At 42.2% G+C, this 20,484-nt stretch overlaps 2 protein-coding genes across 2 annotated transcripts; one reads left to right on the forward strand and one right to left on the reverse strand.

Moving 5' to 3' along the window:
• Positions 1 to 9,136: 9,136 nt before the first annotated feature.
• LOC138884641 (uncharacterized) lies at positions 9,137 to 10,917 on the reverse strand. Its single transcript, XM_070165652.1, has 2 exons — positions 10,662 to 10,917; positions 9,137 to 9,990 (listed from the first exon to the last, which is right to left on the reverse strand). Exons 1-2 carry the CDS (start codon positions 10,915 to 10,917, stop codon positions 9,137 to 9,139), a joined length of 1,110 nt encoding a protein of 369 aa, XP_070021753.1.
• Positions 10,918 to 11,937: 1,020 nt separating this feature from the next.
• LOC104238739 (uncharacterized) lies at positions 11,938 to 14,067 on the forward strand. The gene is made up of 5 exons (XM_009793200.2): positions 11,938 to 12,337; positions 12,435 to 12,518; positions 12,633 to 12,700; positions 12,784 to 12,986; positions 13,765 to 14,067. The coding sequence occupies exons 1-5, from the start codon at positions 12,174 to 12,176 to the stop codon at positions 13,849 to 13,851; spliced, it is 606 nt and encodes a 201-aa protein (XP_009791502.1). The 5' UTR covers positions 11,938 to 12,173; the 3' UTR covers positions 13,852 to 14,067.
• Positions 14,068 to 20,484: the final 6,417 nt, after the last annotated feature.

Raw genomic sequence — 20,484 nt, forward strand, 5'->3', positions numbered from 1 at the left:
TAGTAGGCGCCATCACGACTCCCGAGGGTGGGAAATCCGGCTCATGACATTTTTTCTCCAAAAACGTGACAGACCTGCAACAATTGCAAAACGAGATTGCAAAACTCTGAATGCACGTTCAACATCTTTTCGACATGATTCTTGTTTCATTGCAAAATATTTCTTCTTCGCTGAACGTGGCTCCCAAATAGTTTGCACAATAGTAGACCATTTTGGATATATAGCGTTAGCAATAACTCATGTCATATTCTTTTTCTTGAATAACATAACGGGCTGGAGGAGCAATACCATTAGCGAGATTGGAAAATATACGTGATAATTCTAAAACATTAATGTCATTGTTGGTGCCGGGCATACCAAAATATGCATGCCATATCCAAAGGTCGTAATCAGCTACAGCTTCAAGAATAAATGTTGGGGATCCACTACGACCTGTATATTGTCCAACCCATGCTGTTGGACAATTTTTCCATCACCAATGCATGAAATCTATACTGCCTAGCATTCCTGAAAAATCACGTTGTTCACCGATGTACAGAAGCCTTGCAACATCGTTAGTTGTTGGTGATCTCAAATACTGATCGCCAAAAACCTCTACGACAGCTCGACAAAATCTCTTCATGCTTTCAATTGCATTTGACTCTCCAATTTTGACATATTCATCAGTGGCATTTGCATTTGCATTTGCATTTTATGTATTATTAATTTTATGTATTGTTAATTTTCTTTTTTAAATTTTAGTTTTCACTTTTCAATTTTACCAACATTAGATATATTATATTTGCATTTTTCATTTTTAAATAATGGTTGTATTTCTTTTTATACAATAATAATAATAAAATTAACTTATAATTTTATATAAATATAATATATACAAAAATTAATATATAAAAAATAGGATATAAAATTAAATTATAAAGATATTAATATAAAAATTAATTATATACAAAATATATGATAAATTAAAAGTCCAAAAAAATAAAAAGATGAATAAAATAATAACAAATTAAATTTGATGTTGATGAATATGGTGTGACACTACTCACACACTAAAATGGTACAAAATTTGGTGTTCCATTGGAGCAAAAACATACCAAATTTATATTTGGTGCAAAAAATGATGCCTAAGTATGTATTTAAGTTAAGACTTTTTAAATAAACATGCTAGACTTGCAAACTATTATGCGACTCTGAATAATCGTGCGAGGGATATACGACAAAATCTGACAAATTCCACGGTTTCGCCAAAAGTTTCTAGGTAATAGAGTCCAATATTTCTATCACAATCGTGTTTGTTTCGGATATTTTTGACTACTATAATAAAATTATAAAAAACAAATATTATAACATTACATAAAATATTAGTTTCAAAAAAAACTTAATTTTTTCATAATGAAGTAATATTATATTGCTTCACCAATTAAATGATATGGATTAACAAAATTTCATTCGTCTCAATTTTTGTGACAGTTTTCCTTTTTAGGCAATTTCGAAATAATGATACATTTTTATAGTTTGTAACAATTTAATTTTAAAATATTCATTATACTTTTAATGAAATGATTTATAATTATACAAATATTTATAACTTATTAAAGATTACAAATTTTAAAAATCTTTCTTTTTCTTTCTAAACTCAATACAATATAATCACATATATTGAGACAGAGGAACTAGTTGTTACAAAAGGTACTCAGCAGGTAAAGAAAGCATAAAAATAGGATAAACACGTGGCCCAGCTATTTTGTAATGCTATTTTGTACTACAACTTTTCTTGGTGAAATGGAATCCCACTTCTCCTATTATCACGTTGTGTATAAGTGCAAATGACACTACTAATATATTCGTGCAAAAATGATAATGTGAATTTATGATAAATTGAAGTGTTAATTTGTCCAAAACAGCAGTAATGTGAATGTATCACACATTGGCAAGGTAGTTTGACTCCATGTCCCTTGTTTGACTTAAAAGATATTAAATTTTTTTTGAACAAATCAATTAAATATGAATGAGTAAATCTTAGCTGAAAATAATAATCTCTAGAAAGAGCGATATATAAAGAGAGGATGGGTCACGAGGTTTCTTTTCATTCATAAATAGTAATCTCTCTAGAGTTTTTAATATCGGTTACAAGGTTATTGTTCTCCTTTTATACTAAGAGAGAAATTCTTCTAAACTGTAAAAGACAAAATACAAGGAATATTCGAAGGGATATTCCCAATGTCCCCTAATGGCCACACATTATTGCAAGGGTCGTCCAGTCTCTGGTTTGTCTTAGGGTCGTCTCCCTCAGGACGTCAATTCAAGGAGGCTCCGTCAATTATTGTACTCGTCGTCAGTCGTGGTCGGTCAAATTTGGACCCATACAATTAGTCCTCCGCTTGTCGGGGTCGCAACTGGGTGCGTCTTCGATGAGCGGACACCATGCGTTTCTATGGAGAAATTTGAGCCGTTGTGACGTTACAAAATGGCCAATGAGGATGTCAGTGTGCTTAGCAAGACACCAGGTAATATGCTTTACCGGAAAATGATGTCATCTTCACGTGCGTCATCATCACGCATGTTTTCGAGGCAAGAGTTGATGGCTTGATGCTTCAGTTTTAGTGCTACTTTGTGACTTTCCGCTTCGATTCTGGCGCCACCCAACCCTATAAATAGTTGAAGGGTTTGTTTTTTCGAAAGTTTTTGGCCATTCCACTCTTGATAACCTCCTTCATTCTTCCGAGCTTGCCCTCATACCCTTCTGCTTCTTCTTACGTTCTTCACTCGAAGCTTCTTCCTCCTCCTACTTTTTGTATTGATACCCCTTTAGACGATATTATGCCGAGGTCTCGTTGTTCTCGTGATGAGGGTCCTGAGGCCACCCCATTGTCCATGGCGCCCTCTTCTGGCGATGAAGATACGATGGTAGAAGAGGGTGACAGCCTTCCTACGGTGGATGAGCTACTGCCGAGACATCCCTTATCTCGAAGTGACTTCCTTAAAGATCCCCCTCCTACTCCGGACCCCGTATTCTCTGAGAAGGAGCAAGTTCATATTGATGTTCTTCGTGTAAAGTACGGCATTCCCGCTCATGTAGATATGGTTCCGGCGGGGAGAGATTTTGTAGATGTCCACAGACCTGGGTACTGCGCTTTCTATGAGTACCCTTTCATGATTGGCTATACCCTTCCTCTCTTCCCCTTAGCGGAAGAATTCTGTCAGTTCTACCAAGTTTGTCCGGCGCAACTTTCGTCGTATATGCTCAAGATACTTCTGCTGCTGACCAAGTATGCAGAGTTGGCGGAATGTAACGTTTCTATCCACCATTTATGGCTAACACCATTTTATCCGGGAGATCTCTCCAAGTGGAAGGATTTTACCCAGGAGCTGGCTCAGTGCGCTCTGCTGAGGGTGGTGCATTGTCTAACGTCGGAGGACGTCGTATTGAGGGTGACGACTCAGGTTCAGATGTCGACCCAGAGGATGTTAATGAGTTCGTAGGTCGCCATACTCATGTGGAGGTCAGAACGGAAGGGTCTGATCGTCACATAGTTGTCTCGGGGGACTACAACTTGCTGCTGAACTGTGAGCAAGTGGCATCTGCTCTAGCTCCTCTATGTGTTACCCCTGAAAACGAGGTGCTTAGGGCGATGAGCGACATGGAGTTGTCTCAGAAGGTCACCGGTATGGCCTTGCAGGACCTGCCTCTCCTTCCCTTTTCGTCGTTGGGTTTTTGTGGTGATCGTCATTCTGCATTTTATTTCTAACTTATCCCCTTTTTTGTCAGAACCTCGTCATGGAGATTGAGCGAGAGCGTAGGGAGAGGAGAAGAACGGGCCCTTTATGAGAAGATGTCGTCCAAATATCAATAGTATCGTGCTAAGCATCGTGCGATGGCCGACATTTATCATCAGGACCCTGAGTTTCAGTTGTTTCGCGAGGGGCTCAAATAGTGAGAGGACCAGCTAGAGCGTAAGATCGAAGCGTTGAGGGAGCGGGATGAGGAGCTCATGAAAACTGTCGCTCGTAATAGTGAACTCGAGGCTTCCCTTAAAGTGAAGGATGACAAGCTTGAGTTGAGTAAGGGGTGATGGCTGAAAATGCCGACTTGCAGGTAAAGGGGCCAATTTGACCACTGAGTTGAGTGCGAAGGCGGCGGAGGTAGAGGGGCTTAAGGGCGAGCTGAGCGTTGGTACTAATAAGTTGGCGACAGCTATTTCTGGAACCGCATCTTTGGAGAATGCCCTCCGCATTTGCAGGTCGGAGCTGGCTGAAGAGAAGGAGGCCCCTAGTCGTAAGGTTGCGGGGCTCAAAGGGTATTTCAAAGAACTAGAGGTGGAGCTATCTACGTTAAATAGACAAGTGGCCTTGCTGAGGGCGGAGGATGCAAGTCGACGTTCTCAACCTTCTACATCTCGCGCCTCAGCCGATCCGGTCGTGCCTTGTCGTTTATATGAGTTGTGGGTCCATGCTGAGGCTTGGCTTAACGTGTACAAGGCTTTTCACGCCGAGGGGAGGGCAACTGAGGCGGAGCTTCAGGCTGTGCACACCGAAGCTCGTGCAGCTCGTGAGGCATGCGGGTATGACCCCCTATACCTGACAGGGATGACATCAACTGTGATGATGCAAACCGCCTTGCTTCGGACTCGTGGTATGAAGATGCTTACCCCACCGGGGATGATGTGTAGTCTTTATTTGTACTTGCTTTTGTTTTTTGGGGTTTTTGCAGGGGCATACCTGAGCTCGTTTGTAAAGACAAGTGTAAATAACATTTTGATGCAATGTAAGATATATTTTGTCAATTTGCTCTTCTTTGTAATATTTACGATGTCCGGGATACTTGTCGAGCTATTAAGTCGATTTAGGTTTTGGGCGAAGATTCCTCTTTTTTTAGGGCCTTGGCCATTGGGATGTCGCTTTGTACGGTCGTCGAATTAGTATCCTGTTGTAGTTCGAACGAGGTCGAACTCATATTTTCGTCGATGGCCTTGGCCATTGGGATGTTGCTTTGAACTGTCGTCGAAGTAGGTTCCCGTCGTAGTTCGAACGAGGTCAAACTCATGTTTAATGTTTTCATCGATGGCCTTGGCCATTGGGATGTTGCTTTGAACTGTCGTCAAAGTAGGATCCCATCATAGTTCGAATGAGGTCGAACTCATGTTTTCGTCGATGGCCTTGGCCATTGGGATGTTGCTTTGAACTATCATCAAAGTAGGATCCCGTCGTAGTTCGAACAAGGTCGAACTCATGTTTTCGTCGATGGCCTTGGCCATTGGGATGTTGCTTCGAATTGTCGTCGAAGTAGGATCACGTCGTAGTTCAAACGAGTTCGAACTCATGTTTTCATCGATGGCCTTGGCCATTAGGATGTTGCTTCGAACTGTCATTGAAGTAGGATCCCGTCGTAGTTCGAACGAGGTTGAACTCATGTTTTCGTCGATGGCCTTGGCCATTTCTTGTGGAGATTTGATCGTATTCCCGTAGGAAGATATATCGACTTTATTCATGCAATGGAGGTTTGATTATATACTTGTAAAGGGTCACATGTCGGCTCTGCATATACAATGGATATTTGATTATATTCTTGTGAGAATCACACGACTCTGTACATACAATTGAGACGATTATCTATATCTGGTCCCTTTATTACTTCGCTTTGGAGATCATATGGACGGGTCGGGGTAATGAACAGCACTTCGAACCTCGAGGCGTCTCCCTTGCCGCCTCATTAAAAACCTCCCCGGGAAAACCCGATTTGGGACAAAACCCGGGTGAGGGAAAAATAGTACGACTTAGGTGACGCCCTCTTTTAGAAGTGGAAGTACTTGAGATGGGCGACATTCCAGTTGTTTTGGAGTAGTTTTCCCTCCATTATTTCTAATTGGAATGCTCCTTTGTTTGTTGTGGCTATGATTTTGTATGGTCCATCCCAGTTTGTTCCCATTTTTCCCTCATTAGGGTCTTTCGTTGCTTGTGTTTTAGCCTTGAGGACGTAATCTCCGACTTTGAGCGTTCGCACATTGGTCCTCTTGTTGTAGTACCTTTCCACTTGTTGCTTCTGTGCTACCATTCTTATGTGTGCCATATCTCTCCGTTCTTCGACTTCATCTAGATCTTATAGACTACTTTTGTCGTTGTTAGGTCCGCTCTCGTTGGAGTATCTCAAACTGAGCTCTTTGACCTCGACGGGTATAACTGCGTCAGTCTCGTAGACCAGTGAATATGGCATTTCACCTGTGCAGGTTTTTGGCGTAGTGCGGTATGCCCATAATACTTCCGGTAGTAGTTCAGGCCATAGCTCTTTAGCATCCTCAAGCTTCTTTTTCAATATGTTCAGTATTACTTTATTGGAGGACTCGACTTGACCATTGTCGGCAGGGTGATATGGCGTGGAGAGTATTCGTTTGATGTGCCATTTTTCGAAAAATTCAATCGTTCTTTTTCCGATGAATTGACGTCCATTGTCGCAGATGATTTCTTTGGGGATGCCAAAATGGCATATTATGTTTTTCCATATGAGCGCGATGACCTCTTGCTCATGTATCTGAGTGTATGCACTTGCTTCCACCCATTTAGAAAAGTAATCAGTTAAAACCAAAAGGAAACGTACCTTACCTCGTCCTGCTGGGAGGGGGCCGACTATGTCCATTTCCCACTTTATGAACGGCCATGGTGAAGTGACGGAATGAAGGAGTTACCCTTCTTGATATATCATAGGAGCGTACTTCTGACACTGTTCACATCTCCTGACATAGTCCGCGGCTTCTTTTTTCATGGTGGGCCAGTAGTATCCGGCACGGACGAGGCATCGGACGAGGGCTCAGTTTCTCGTGTGGGCACCACAGTGCCCTTCGTGTACTTCTTCCAGTACTCACCTTGTTTGATTTGGCCCAAGACATTTGGCTAGGGGGTCGCCGAACGTTCTTTTGTAGAGATCACCGTTTATGAGGCTGTATCGGGCTGCCTGTACCCGGAGTTTTTTGGCTTCTTTTTTATCTTGCGGGAGTGTTCCATCCTGCAAATATGCTACGAGGCAGTTATGCTAGTCCCAAGATAGGTTTATAGAATGTACCTCGACATGGTCTATTGCGGAATGGAGGAGGGTGACAACGTTTTCCCTGTTGATATTTTTGGTGGACGCAGCTAGTTTGGCGAGGCCATCTGCTTCGATATTTTGCGCCCTGGGTATCTGGTCGAGGCAGCATTCATCGAATTCCGGCAGTAATTTGTGAATTTCCGACTGGTACTTCTGTAGTCTCTGTTCTTTGATTTGGAAAGTCCTAGTGATGTGGTTCACCACGAGTTGGGAGTCACAATGGAGGACGAGCCGTCGGGCGCCATATTTGAGGGCTAACTTTAAACCTACAATCACGGCTTCATACTCGGCCTCGTTGTTAGTCATCTCGGGGCATCGTATGGATTATCGAATTACTTCGCCTGTAGGGACTTCGAGGACGAGTCCTAGTCCAGATCCTGAGGCGTTAGAGGCACCATCAGTGTAGAGGACCCATTGGTCGGTATACGTGGAAGCGCGGAGCGCTTCCTGTTCTACTTCAGTCAGTATTTCTGCACTAAAATCAGCGACAAAATCAGCGAGCACCTGCGACTTAATGGCAATTCCCGGTTGGTATGTTATGTTGTGCTTGCTTAATTTTATGGCCCATTTGGCCAGTCTACCCGATAGTTCAGGTTTGTGTAGGATCCCTCTTAGGGGGAAGGTTGTCACCACCTTTATGGGGTGACATTGAAAATATGGTCTAAACTTTCGTGAAGCTATGACTAATGCCAAAGCTAGCTTTTCAAGGTGAGGGTACCTAGTTTCGGCATCGATTAAGGTTTTGCTAATATAGTAAATCAGAGATTGCGTACCTTCGTTTTCACAGACCAAGACTGCGCTTACCGCAACTTCGGAAACTGCTAGATATACAAGTAGACATTCTCCTAGGTCTGCTTTGACGAGTAGTGGTGGTGAAGATAGATACGCTTTCAGTTTTCTTGCGGCGTTGACACACTCTTCATTTCATTGCAGTCCGTGGTATTTCCTTAGCATATTAAAGAATTTGTGACATCTATCTGAGGACCGTGAAATGAACCTCGACAGGGCGGCTACTCGTCCTGTCAATTTCTGCACCTGCTTTTTGCTGGTCAGTATCTCCGGTATTATGTCGATGCCCCTAATCTGATCTGGATTGACCTCGATACCTCTTTGTGACACTAGGAAACCAAGGAACTTTCCCGAAGTTACGCCGAAGACACATTTTTCGGGATTCAATTTCATTCCGTATTGCCTTAATATCTCGAAGGCCTCCTTCAGATGGCCGATATGTTCCTCTCTCTTTGTCGACTTTACTAGCATGTCATCGATGTAAACCTCCATGGTATTGCCGAGCTGTTCTTTGAACATTTTGGTAACTAGTCTTTGATATGTGGATCCTACATTTTTGAGTCCGAACGGCATTACCTTATTATTATATGTCCCTCGGTGAGTGATGAAAGTTATTTTTTCTTGATCTTCTTTGGCCATTAGAATTTGGTTATAATCGGAGTAGGCGTACAAGAAGCTCAACAGTTCATGCCCCGCTGTCGCATCGATGAGCTGGTCGATGTGGGGCAACGGAAAGGAGTCCTTTGGGCATGCTTTGTTCAGATCAGTGAAGTCGACACACATCCGCCATTTCCCGTTCTTCTTTTTGACCATGACCACATTGGTGACCCATTGGGGGTATTTTGACTCTTTTATTGAACCGTTAGCGAGTAATTTATCAACATCCTCGTTGACTGCCTCATTGATGGCGGCATTGAACTTTCTCCTTATTTGTCGAACCGCCGGATGAAGTGGATCAACATTCAGCCTGTGTGTGGCGTTCTCCCTTGGGATTCCTAGCATATTTGAGCAGGAAAAGGCAAACAAATCGGCGTTGTTAGTTAAAAACTCACGATATTTACCTGGTTCCGAGAGGTTGTGTCCAACATAAGCCTTTCTTGTGCTATCGATACTGTCCAACTGGACGGGATCGAAATCCTCTACGGTTGCCTTGTAAGCTTCTATGATGTCCGGGTCTTTGATGGCTTCTACTTGTACGTCGGGTCTGGTTCCCGACATGGCTGATTGCTATGCCTCCGCACTTGCCCCTTTTAGTTGTTTGGTGTGTGTTCAATCTTGGGCGATCCGGTAGCATTCTTGGACGGTGCGTGGCTCGCCTCGGATGCTGAATATTCCCCATGGGGTGGAAAATTTGATTACTTGGTAAAAACTTGACGGGACGGCCCACATGGCGTGTATCCATGGATGTCCTATGATGGCGTTGTAGGCTGTTTCCTGATTCATGACATGGAATATCGTTTCTAGGGTGACCCCTCCTGCCAGGACGGGTAGCGCTATTTCTCCATATATTTGCTCCACTGCATTATTAAAACCCGTTAGTGTTATGCAACGCGGTATTAGTTTATCCTCGAGTCTCATTTGCACGAGAACTCGTGGGTGAACAATACACGCGCTGCTTCCGTCATCCACCATTATTCTTTTTACATCGATATCCACAATGCGTAAAATTATAACCAAAGCATCATAGTGAGGGAAAGACAAATAGTCGGTATCCGACTTATCAAAGATGATATTGTCTTCGAGGTCGTCATACCGTTCGTGGGCAACCGTCCGTTTGAGTTTATGTGTGGTGGTGAATTTCACATGGTTGATTACCGTATCGTCGTCGCTGCCAATGATCATTTGTATGGTACGATCTGGTGATGGTGGCTTTGGAGGTCCTTGAGGTTGGTCGCGCCCACGAGCGAAGTTGGCCCATCCTTTATCGCTCAGCAGTTCTTTCAGGTATCCCTGGTTTAACATCCTCACTACTTCTTGTCGCAGACCTATGCAGTCTTCGGTCTTGTGTCCTCTCTCCTGGTGGAATTCACACAGGACGTTCGACCTCCTAGTGCTCGGATCCGATTTCATCTTTTGCGGCCATTGTACCTTCATGCCAAGCTTTTCCAGTGCGTACACTATCTCTGAAGGGGAACACAAAAATTATGAACAAATAGCAATTGAAGCATACCTCTTTCGTTTCGGAGGGGCGCGGTGTGTCGGGGCGCGACATCCGTATGTCATGGAGGAGGCGGATTGGGTATTCGAATATAGGGTTGATGACTTTCTCGATTGAAACGTGGCAGTTTATCCCTTCGCCCATTGTTACATCGATCTCTCTTTGTCTCGGTCTGGACTAATGTTAATCGTTGAAGCAGGCCATTCAGGTCATCCTCATCTGCCCTCACTTCGGCGCAATAGGCGTTGTGGATCTCTTTCCACGTGGTAGGGGGTACTTCATGAGTCTACTGAGTAGTTTTTTGGTCGTTTTTGTTCCGTTTCTGTTTAACCCATCTTGGAAGGCTTCTACTGCCTTCCCTTCTGACACATTCGGTAGGCTCATCTCTGTTGAATCGGGCTAGGAAATCCCAAAGTCCCTCGTCCGTCATTTGCCTGACGGCAAAGATATAATTGACCCTAGCCTCAGCCTTTTTCACTCCAGCGTGAGCGGTGACAAACTTATCTGTCATCTCTTCGAATGTCGATATCAATCGTGCTGGTAGTTGGGAATACCATGTCAATGCTCCCCCCGTCAGAGTTTCGCCGAACTTTTTCAGCAGCACAGACGGTACCTATTCTTTTGATAGATCATTACCTTTTACTACGATAACGTAATGGATTAAGTGATCCTCCTGGTCCGTGGTCCTATTGTATATTTTCAAATATGGCGGCATTTTGAAGGTCTTTGGAATAGAATGGGGAGCTGCCCCTTCGCTGTATGGTTGTTCGACGAATCGACCCACATCACGTTTTGGTAACAACTTTGGAGCACCTGGTATTTTATCAACCCTCTCCTGATGTTCCTTCATCTGGTCGCGGAGTGTTTTGCTCTCATTTTCCATCTCTTCCATTTTCTTTAAGATGTCCGCGAGTGCGTCATTGCCTGTATCAGCAACAGTACGGGTGTTACCTATTCATGTAGCGTTTGGCTCATCGGCAGCAGTTGCGGTTTCTGTGGGTAGCAAGTCTTCGACACCTTCCTGAATGGGTTTCTCGAACATGTTGTTCAAGGTACTCGTTAACCATTCTTCTAGTAGCCTTTTGACAGCCGGTGGCGCTTCTCCTACTGGGGATGTTGAGGTTTCCCTCTTGCGCAAGATCGTTAGATCCCCATGCGAAGGAGGTGAGATCTTCCCCTCAGGTGTAACACTTGGTGTTGCATTCTCATTATCTTCTCCTCCGACTTTGTTGAGGGAATTCAGGAGGTTGTTTGTCTCTATTGCCTCTATTGCCTTTAGCCTCGCTTCTCCCTTTCCCGCCATCGTTGGCTTTTATGGAGCTGAAGAAAAGTGATTATTTCTTTCAAGAATCTAGATGAAAACTACGATTTCAGCTATAGAAATCCCCACAGACGGCGCCAAATTGTTTGACTCAAAAGATATTAAAACCTTTTTGAACAAACCAATTAAAGATGGAGGGGTAAATCTTAGCTGAGAATAATAATCTCTAGAAAGAGGGATAGATAAAGAGAGGATGGGTCACGAGGTTTCTTTTCATTCATAAATAGGAATCTCTCCAGAGCTTTTAATACCGGTTACAAGGTTATTGTCCTCCTTTTATACTAAGAGAGAAATTCTTCTAAACTGTAAAAGACAAAATACAAGGAATATTCGAAGGGATATTCCCAATGTCCCCTAATGAGCACACATTATTGCAAGGGTTGTCCAGTCTCTGGTTTGCCTTAGGGTCGTCTCCCTCAGGACATCAATTCAAGGAGGCTCTGTCAATCATCGTACTCGTCGTCAGCCGTGGTCGGTTAAATTTGGACCCATACATCCCTCGATTTAAACGTGTTAAGTCTTAAAAATAATCGTTGGGCTTCAATTATTAAGTAGGAGTATTCAATACTCCTCTTTTTAGATTCCAGTCCAAAAATAAAATGGAAAAAGAAATTCTATATAAAGGTAAGAACATTTACTATACCTACATACCAATACTTTAATGCGCTAATTAATGTATATATTCATCTTCCAACACTGTTGACTTCTCATCTTCTACTGTTTAGCTACTATTTCTTTCTCTGTGTAGATCTATAGAGCATAGATCTTTCAAAAACTTAAGAAAAGAATTCTTATAAGTACTTTAACTTTAATTTGTTACACCAGCCATGGCGTTCTCACTAATTATCCCTTGTTATATGTCAAGAAATCCCCATATTCTTAATCCATGCAGCGGATCTCAAACTCCGATCTTTAATCCTTTATGTCAAACTAAAAATCTCAGAACCAGCTGCCAGAGATCTGGTCTACTACTAAGTAACAAAAGACCAAGGTAATATTTCCTCAATATACTCAATATTAAGTATATATCTACTTTTTTCCTGTGGTTGATTTTCTTGTAAGATTCTAAGTTTTTTGTGGTTATGTAGGGATTTAGTTGTCCATGCAACACCTGAAACAGGAGATCTACTTTCAGGAGTTATTCCCTTTTTACCATCTGGTGAAAATTCTTGGTAAGGAATTTAAAAAACAAAATGCACGTAAATTTTGACTACTCTTTAGTGTTTACCAGTTTTCTTGTAATTTTCCTATTTCCCACAAATTTTGACACAGAAATGTTATTGCAGGATGAGTTGGGCTGTGGGATTAGGTGTAACAGTACCTTTGTTAACAGCAAGATTATTAACAGTAACAAGTAAGAGAATATCTTCTGCTTTATATATTACTCTTTTTTTTTTTCTTTTTCTCTTTTTTAATTTTTGGGATCAACGTCCATAGAGCAAGTTGCAGTTGCGGCGGAGACGGTGGAGTCGGTGGCGGATGCGGTGGGAAAAGTTGCGGATGAAGTGGACAAGGTGGCGGAGGAATTCGCGGAGAAGCTGCCGGAAGGTGGAATGCTTAAAGGTATAGTGAAGTCCATCGAACACTTGGCTGAAGAAACTGAAAATGATGCTCAATTAGTCGAAGACCTAATGGACAAGGTATTTATTTATTGTTTTTTTTTCTCTTCGATTTTAACTTTCATCAACTTAAATTAGCAATTCTTTTCCCCAAAAATATAGTTTGGACAAGTTGTGTATTTTATTGCTAATCTCGCTCCGTAAAGATAACTTAGTGGTTGAGACATAAGAGTAACAACTTGAAGATTTTGTATTAATATTTGAACAATAACACTTTACGAGAGAGCTCATCTACTCCAATTTTAATAATCGCGGGATTACCTTGGCAATGCTTGTGATTAGACAGAATGACTATTAAATTATTTTAAGTGTCACAAATTTATCCGGATTACAAAAAAAAAATTATTGAGCTTTAAAAGAGCATGTTTCGATTCCTTTTAAGTATTTATTTTAATACTACTTTAACAAAGTTAATCTTTTGGTACATCTACCATATGTTGAGGTGAGAATGTGCAAGTAAATAAACAATAGTTTTCTTACATCATTTTGTCCACATCCTTAGTTTTTCGGGAACAAATTAATTAAGTTGATTATCTAAGAAATGAGATCCAAATCTCTAATCCGTCTAAATATTTTATAATATCATATAAGATGACAGCTGGATTAGATCTAGAATTGTCTTTTTGTTGATGCATCGAACCCAATAAAAAGAGAGCGGCAAGACGATTATCACGTTGATCATAAATTATTAAATAATTAGTGCCATGATTAGGATCTCTAAATCTTTTGTTACTCTCTATGATAGATGATTTTTCATAAATTTTGGTCAAGTGCTTATTCTTGTTTGGAATGATGATAGGTTGAAGAAGTGGATCAAAAGTTGGAGGCATTTATCAGTAATCAAGTAATGAAGATACCAAATTCAAATGATGGGAAGAAACAATAGATCTAGATTTGTCACTTTCCCAACACAGTGGGGTTTATTGTGGTGCTTCCACTTATGATGTACTATGTATGTCCTTAAATTTTGTCATAAATTTTTATTTAGACATCTCAATTATGAGAAAATGATCTATTGAACATTTGAAATCAGTGAATAGTGTCTATTAAATACAAATCATCAGTTAATAAAAATGAAAGTGACTGTATTTCAGACGCAAAATGCTACTTCTATTCCAATTTATGTGAATCTATTTATTTTTTAGTTATTTAAAAATGTCTATTTTCCAAATCTGGAAAAAATTTAATTTCAACTTCTTATTTTATTTTAACGAAAGTTTTTATAGCCACACAAATGTTATCATAAATTTTAAGACTCCAAATTTTAAAAGTCTTACAACCATACAAATACTATAGTATATTTAATACTACATATTTCAAAAGCTTTTTTTTTTAAATTTTATGTTCAATTAAACGGGTTCGCATGTATTGGAACATAGGGAGCATGTGACAAGTTCATAGGGATGTGTATCTATTCGGCCTTCAATAAATATTTTAATAACCTAATATAATCAGTATTCACGTGGTCCAATCTGTCTTTCAGAAGTAAATACTACTCCTTCCGTTCCAATTTATGTAAACTTATTTTCTTTTTGGTCCGTTCCAAAAAGAATGATCCCTTTCTAAATTTGGAAGCAATTTAGCTTAAACTTACAATTCTACCCTTAATGAGAAGCTTTTATAACCACACAAATATCCTGGACCCCTTTTTTATTTGTTTAGAACCACAAATTCTAAAAGTCTTTATTTTTTCATAAACTTCGTGCCCAGTCAAACAGATTCACATAAATTGAAACAGAGGGAGTACTAATAGTTAATATCAGCTGGTCAATCTCAATAACGCATGCTGCATGCGAGAATTATATAATTATTAAACCAAATAACTAGTGCAATGGATAAAGTTATAGAGTTGTACAGGTCAAAATATGAACGAAAGAATTTTACTTAAGGAAGAACGACCAAGAGTCGACCAAGCCGAGGTCACGTATAAGAAGCAATATACCGGCGAGTGATTCAGCTACGACCGAGGTTAGGCACTCGATTCGGCCTGAACGGCTAGCTCAACACTTAGACATTTTAGAGGAATATTCTACCGCATATTCCAAGAACTTAAGTACTCCGGTTAAGGACCGCTAGATAAAGAAAATATCTTTGTATAAATATCATGGGAGAGAGTAAATGAAGGAGGGCTGGGAAAAACACACACACACATTATACATATCTCTAAAGATGAAAATGTATCCTCATATGAGGCTCCTCGCCAAAAAGAAGAAAAAAGGGTTTAGAATCTCTGTATTCATCCGCAATTCAACTATATTAAATGTATGGAGGCCTGCCTTATCCAAGAATGGTGACTCCTTTCATTTATGTATTCTTTGTTATCATTTAATATTATTGGAGCAATCATCTTTTTCTTACATTATGGAATTCAATCGTAACTGCAATCAAATTTTACGTTCAGCTATGCTTGTTTATTCTTACCTTCTATCTCAGATTTAGGATAAATTATCTTTGGCTAGGATTTGTCCCAAATCTTCTTATTTAATTAGTTTAACAAAAAAGCCTAACACTTTTTAGTCAAACAATTTGGCGCTGTCTGTGGGGATTTTCTAGCCAAAGTTTTAGTTTCCTCTAGATTAAAACTCAATCAGAGTTTCACTCCCCGTTTCTTGTAGTTTTGTCCTCTCGTTACAAACGCAAAATTGAGAAATTTGTGGACAAGCTCTTGAAATCGCCAAACTAACTAAGGTCAGATCTTTGCATGAAATCGAAATTATGCTTGATATCTATACAAAAGCTACGTCTTGTTGTAGTGATGGGCTTGGTACGTTGTGAGTGTGAGTTGTCAGAGCAGGATTAAGGCCACTATGCACTGAGCAGGTCCGCAATCCTATTGCCATATTAACGCTAGATACCAATATATACCTTATACACACTGCCCTCTCTCTTTCTTATGAAGGGATGATTGCCTGTTGTGTAGTTCTTTGAAATAACAAGCTTGTCTTGCCTGTATGTTTGTGTTATGACTTATGTTTCTCTTATTTTTATGCACTCCGGATGGGATCGGACCGGGACTCGAACTCGAGATCCCAATGGGCAAAGTAAGTTGTCAGTCCGTAAAATGCCCAAATTCGACTAATGACGAAGCTAAGCACGAGGCCGGGATCAGATCTGAAGCCAACATTCGAGTACGGGTCAAAATGATTCGTTCTACAGCGCCCCTCTCCCCTTGCCAACCAATCATGCCGAGGTAACAAACGATTTTGTTTAGGTTTAACTTGTTATTTTTCTTTTAGATTGGGATAGGAACATGAGCATTCTCCCAGATACGCAAACGAGGAACAAACGCCATCAAAATAACACACCAAGAAAACATTCCGCGCCACATCATCCTGCGGGCAAAGGTCGAGTGAACCCCCCCTCCCCCCTCAAAAAGTTGGTACTTAACGCCATAAAGGAAAAAGTCTGTATAGGTTGGGACTGGGTCACCAGCCCAAAAAATATACGAATCTCTCCAACAAGTTGGTACTTAACGCCATAAAGGGAAAAGTCTGTATAAACTGGGACTGGGTCACCAGCCCGGAAAACATACGAATCTCTCCAACGTTCAGACAGAACACGTGTGTGAAGCTCACCCACGTGCTCGCCAAAGCAACTATGCGACGACACAACTAGCTAAATTTTGATTTCATACAAACATTAAGACATCCTAAAGCTTGAGCGAGACATGTGGCCCGGTCTATCAATTACCTCTCCAGGCAGGGCAATGAATGGATTAGAGAGACTGGGACTCGAATGTATGTGCAGGCAGTACAACAATATATAAATTTCTCCAACGAATGAGTAAGCAAAGCAGTATACAGAATTCTTATGTAACTCCACCGAATTTACACATTATGCCAACACAAGAAACGTACATTCGACCTTGCTCGAATTCATTAAGAGTCGAATTCGACCTCGCTAGAATTAACAAGTCAAATTCGACTTCGCTCGAGTTAACAAGTCAAATTCGACTTCGCTCGAATTAAAAAGTCAAATTCGACTTCGCTCGAGTTGAAAAGTCAAATTCGACTTTGCTCGAATTAATAAGTCAAATTCGACTTCGCTCGAAATGAAAAGTCAAATTCGACTTCTCTCGAATTGACAAGTCAAAATTCTACTTCGCTCGAATTAGCAAGATAAATTCGACTTCGCTCGAATTGACAAGTCAAATTGCGACTTCGCTCAAACTAGCAAGATAAATTCGACTTCACTCGAATTAAAAAGTCAAATTCGATTTTGCTCGAATTGACAAGTCAAGTTCAACCTCGAATTAGCAGGTCTCTAACCTCGCTTGAATTAATAAGTCAAGTTCGACCTCGCCAGAATTAGCAGGTCAAATTCGACCCCGGTCGAATTAACTACCAAAAATCAGGGATTTATTCTGAGAAGATCCAAGAAATTAAAAAAAAAGAGAAGGAAAGGCCAAAGACATACAATCAAGGACGAATCGACTATTTCATTCAAAGGAAAAAAATAGCAACTTACAAAGGGCCAAAAGGGGCCCCCACCCAACCAACTAAGTACAAAAAAAACTAAGTCACCCAACCAACTAAGTACAAAAAAAACTAAGTATAGGAGGAAAAACTAAGTACAAAAGCTTCACTCAGCATTACCCCCATCCACGCCGTCATCTCTCTCCCCGATTGGTTCAGCGGCTTCACCTCCACCGTCACCCTCTCCATCAAAATGTTCATCATCATAGGTAAACCCGTCATCAGCCCCATCGTCTCCATCGACCTCCAGTGCTGTGGGGTCATATCCGCAGGCAAGCCGGGCCCCACGCGCTTTAACACGAACTTCTTCGAAAGCGGCTTCGGTAACATTCCCTGCTGCCAAAAAGACCTTATATATGTCCCGCTGAACCTCAGCATGGATCCACATCTCGTACAAATGGCGAGGAACATCAACAGAGGTGGATGCATGAGGAGTCGAAGCCAATAATCGCGCCCTCTCATCCTCGAGAGCGGCAATTTAATCACCCAGGATCGAGACATCTCTTTCAAGCCCACCGATCCGCTCATCAAGCCGCACCTCCTTTAGAGCGGTCATTTCCATTTCAGTTGCCCGTTCAGACCTGAGAACACGGATAGAATCTTCCAATGTCGTGGCCCTCGCCAAGGCTGCTACTTGAGCTCCTTCAGCCCTCTCCAGCTCGGTTGCTTTCCTTTCCAACTCGGTCACCTTCTCCGCCAATTCAGCACTCAGACCGGCGACTCTGCTCAAGCTCCGCCCGCAAGGCCACCACCTTTGCCTGAAGATCAACGCACTCAACCGTAACCCTCTTGCCCATCTCGAGCTCCTCTTCTTTAGCCTTAAGCAGCCCCTCGAATTCGCTGCATCTGCCAATGGACCGCACCAGGTCCTCGTCCTTCCACTCCAACTCCTCCCTAAAGGGACTGAAGATTGCCGCCCTCCCTAAGTCGTGCATGCATCTCACGGCACTTGTCACGATATCGGCAGTACTTTGAAACCATTTTCTGGAAAACAGCAGCCCGCCTCTCCTCGCAACGGATACTCTCAGTCTCCAAAATGAAAGTGTGAAGAAAGAAAAGAGGACAAAGAAAAGTCAGCAAGAGTAGAAGACGTAAAATGAAGAAAGCAATAAAGAACTCACCCTCAAAGCCATTCCGGCTACGCCCTGTGATAGGCCAACATCGCTGATCTCCTGAAGGGCCCTGTTTTCAGTAGCGGAACAAAGAAGGGCAAATTGGGGCACTAGGCTCACTGTGTCCTCCAACAAATCACAACTCGGGGAAATCTATATCACGCGAGAGGAACTGTCCGTTCCCGCCTCAACCCGAGTGAACCCCACCTCAAACATTCTTATGTCCTCGGGGTCAATATCTGAACCAGATTCGTAGTCATCCACAACCACGCTTTTTGCCCTCTCGCTGGCCAAAGAGAGAGCACGAGCCTATTGCAAAGTCGATGGTCCACTCGGAATGATCGCAGCGGCCTCCGAGCTTTGCCCCTTTTCCAAGGAAGCCATCTCCACGATCGAAGGTACGGTTTCCACGCCGAAACTAGTACCCCCGTCCGGTTCGGACACCGCCAACACGGGTTCACTCCTCGAAGGCCCCTCGGTCTCAACCACTATCCTCTGCCTCTTTAAGGGAGCCTCTTCGTCTTCGTCCCCAATAACTGGTCTACTAAATGAACTGCAGGAGCCGGAACCCCCGCTAGGGGAGCAGTATCGGGCGGCCAAGCCCGCGTGAGGCTGTAGTGTGTGATACAGCGGCGGCCTGAGCAGGCTCACTTGCAGCCACAACGAGTACTAGCTCGGCCGAGATACCCAACTGGCGAAGAGCAGGCGTAGGATCCCTCACCCTCCTTGCTGCCCTCCGACCTGTAAACAAAGGAGAGATAAGAGGATAGAAATGATAGTATAAAAGTCAACAATTAAAGCCAAATGTGACTCACCGGCCGAAGGTCTACGCGCGAACCTCTCATTGAAGTATGACCAATCGCGAATCCCCATAGTATGGGGAAAAACCTGACTCACCCAGTCGCGAATGTTAACAACTGGTAAAAGAGGCTCCCACTCTTCTGCAAAGGTAGAAAGAAAATGATCAGATTACCCCAAAATAAATAATGGTCATTTTAGAAGGGAAACACTTACGAGCATACTTCCACTCCTCGAGGAATCCGCTGGGGTTCGATACCACGTGCGTTGTCTTCACGTAGAAGAAATTTTTCCAAAAATGATGATTTGTTTTATCGTCCATCTTTACCACCAACCTTTTGGTCCCCCGATGGCGCATATGAATCATCGTGCCCCTGTGAAAAATTAGGGCGAAGAGGTGAAACACATGGCGTAGAGAAATACCACGGCTGGACAGCTCCCCATATTTGATAAGGATGAGGAAAAGCTTGTATATGTACGGAGAAAGCTGAGCCGGGCACACATTGTAAAAGAGGCAAAAATCCTCTGCCAAGGAAGGAAGAGGAAGCGTGTAGCCGACGACAAATAGGTACGCGTAAAATGTGCAGTACCCCAGCCAATGTATTTGTACCACATCAGTACCAGCACGAACGATTTCAACATTGGTCGGGATTTGCCACTTAGTCCTAAATGCAGTAATCGCTGCCATATCCATCGTAGAAATGACAGGTTCAAGTTCATCCTGAGGTAGGTTTTTGAAGTCTGACCTAGCCTTCCCAGAGCGTGGGATTATCTCGTCCACGGTGGGGAAGTTTTCATCTTCCACCATGACCACCCCTTCCTCATGAGGAGGTGCATCCGCGACCAACGTCACAGGGTCAGAGGAAGCACTGGCCATTTTTCTGATCGTGTGCGAAAAAGAAATACAAAGATGAAGGGAGAAAGAAAGCACAGAAGCTGGAAACTCGAAGAAGAAAAGAACTCGGGCTTCAAAGGCTCTAAAAATACAACAATTCGAATGAGGGGTGCCTATCCCTATTTATGAGAATATAGGCACCCCAATCGAGAAAGCCTAAACGCTGCTTCATTGATTTCAAAATGGAAGAAGCGAGGGAAACTGATAACAACTAGGTCAGGAATCCAAATTAGAGTAAG

This window comes from Nicotiana sylvestris, unplaced genomic scaffold (genome assembly GCF_000393655.2).
Source record: "Nicotiana sylvestris unplaced genomic scaffold, ASM39365v2 Un00012, whole genome shotgun sequence".
Taxonomy (NCBI): domain Eukaryota; kingdom Viridiplantae; phylum Streptophyta; class Magnoliopsida; order Solanales; family Solanaceae; genus Nicotiana; species Nicotiana sylvestris.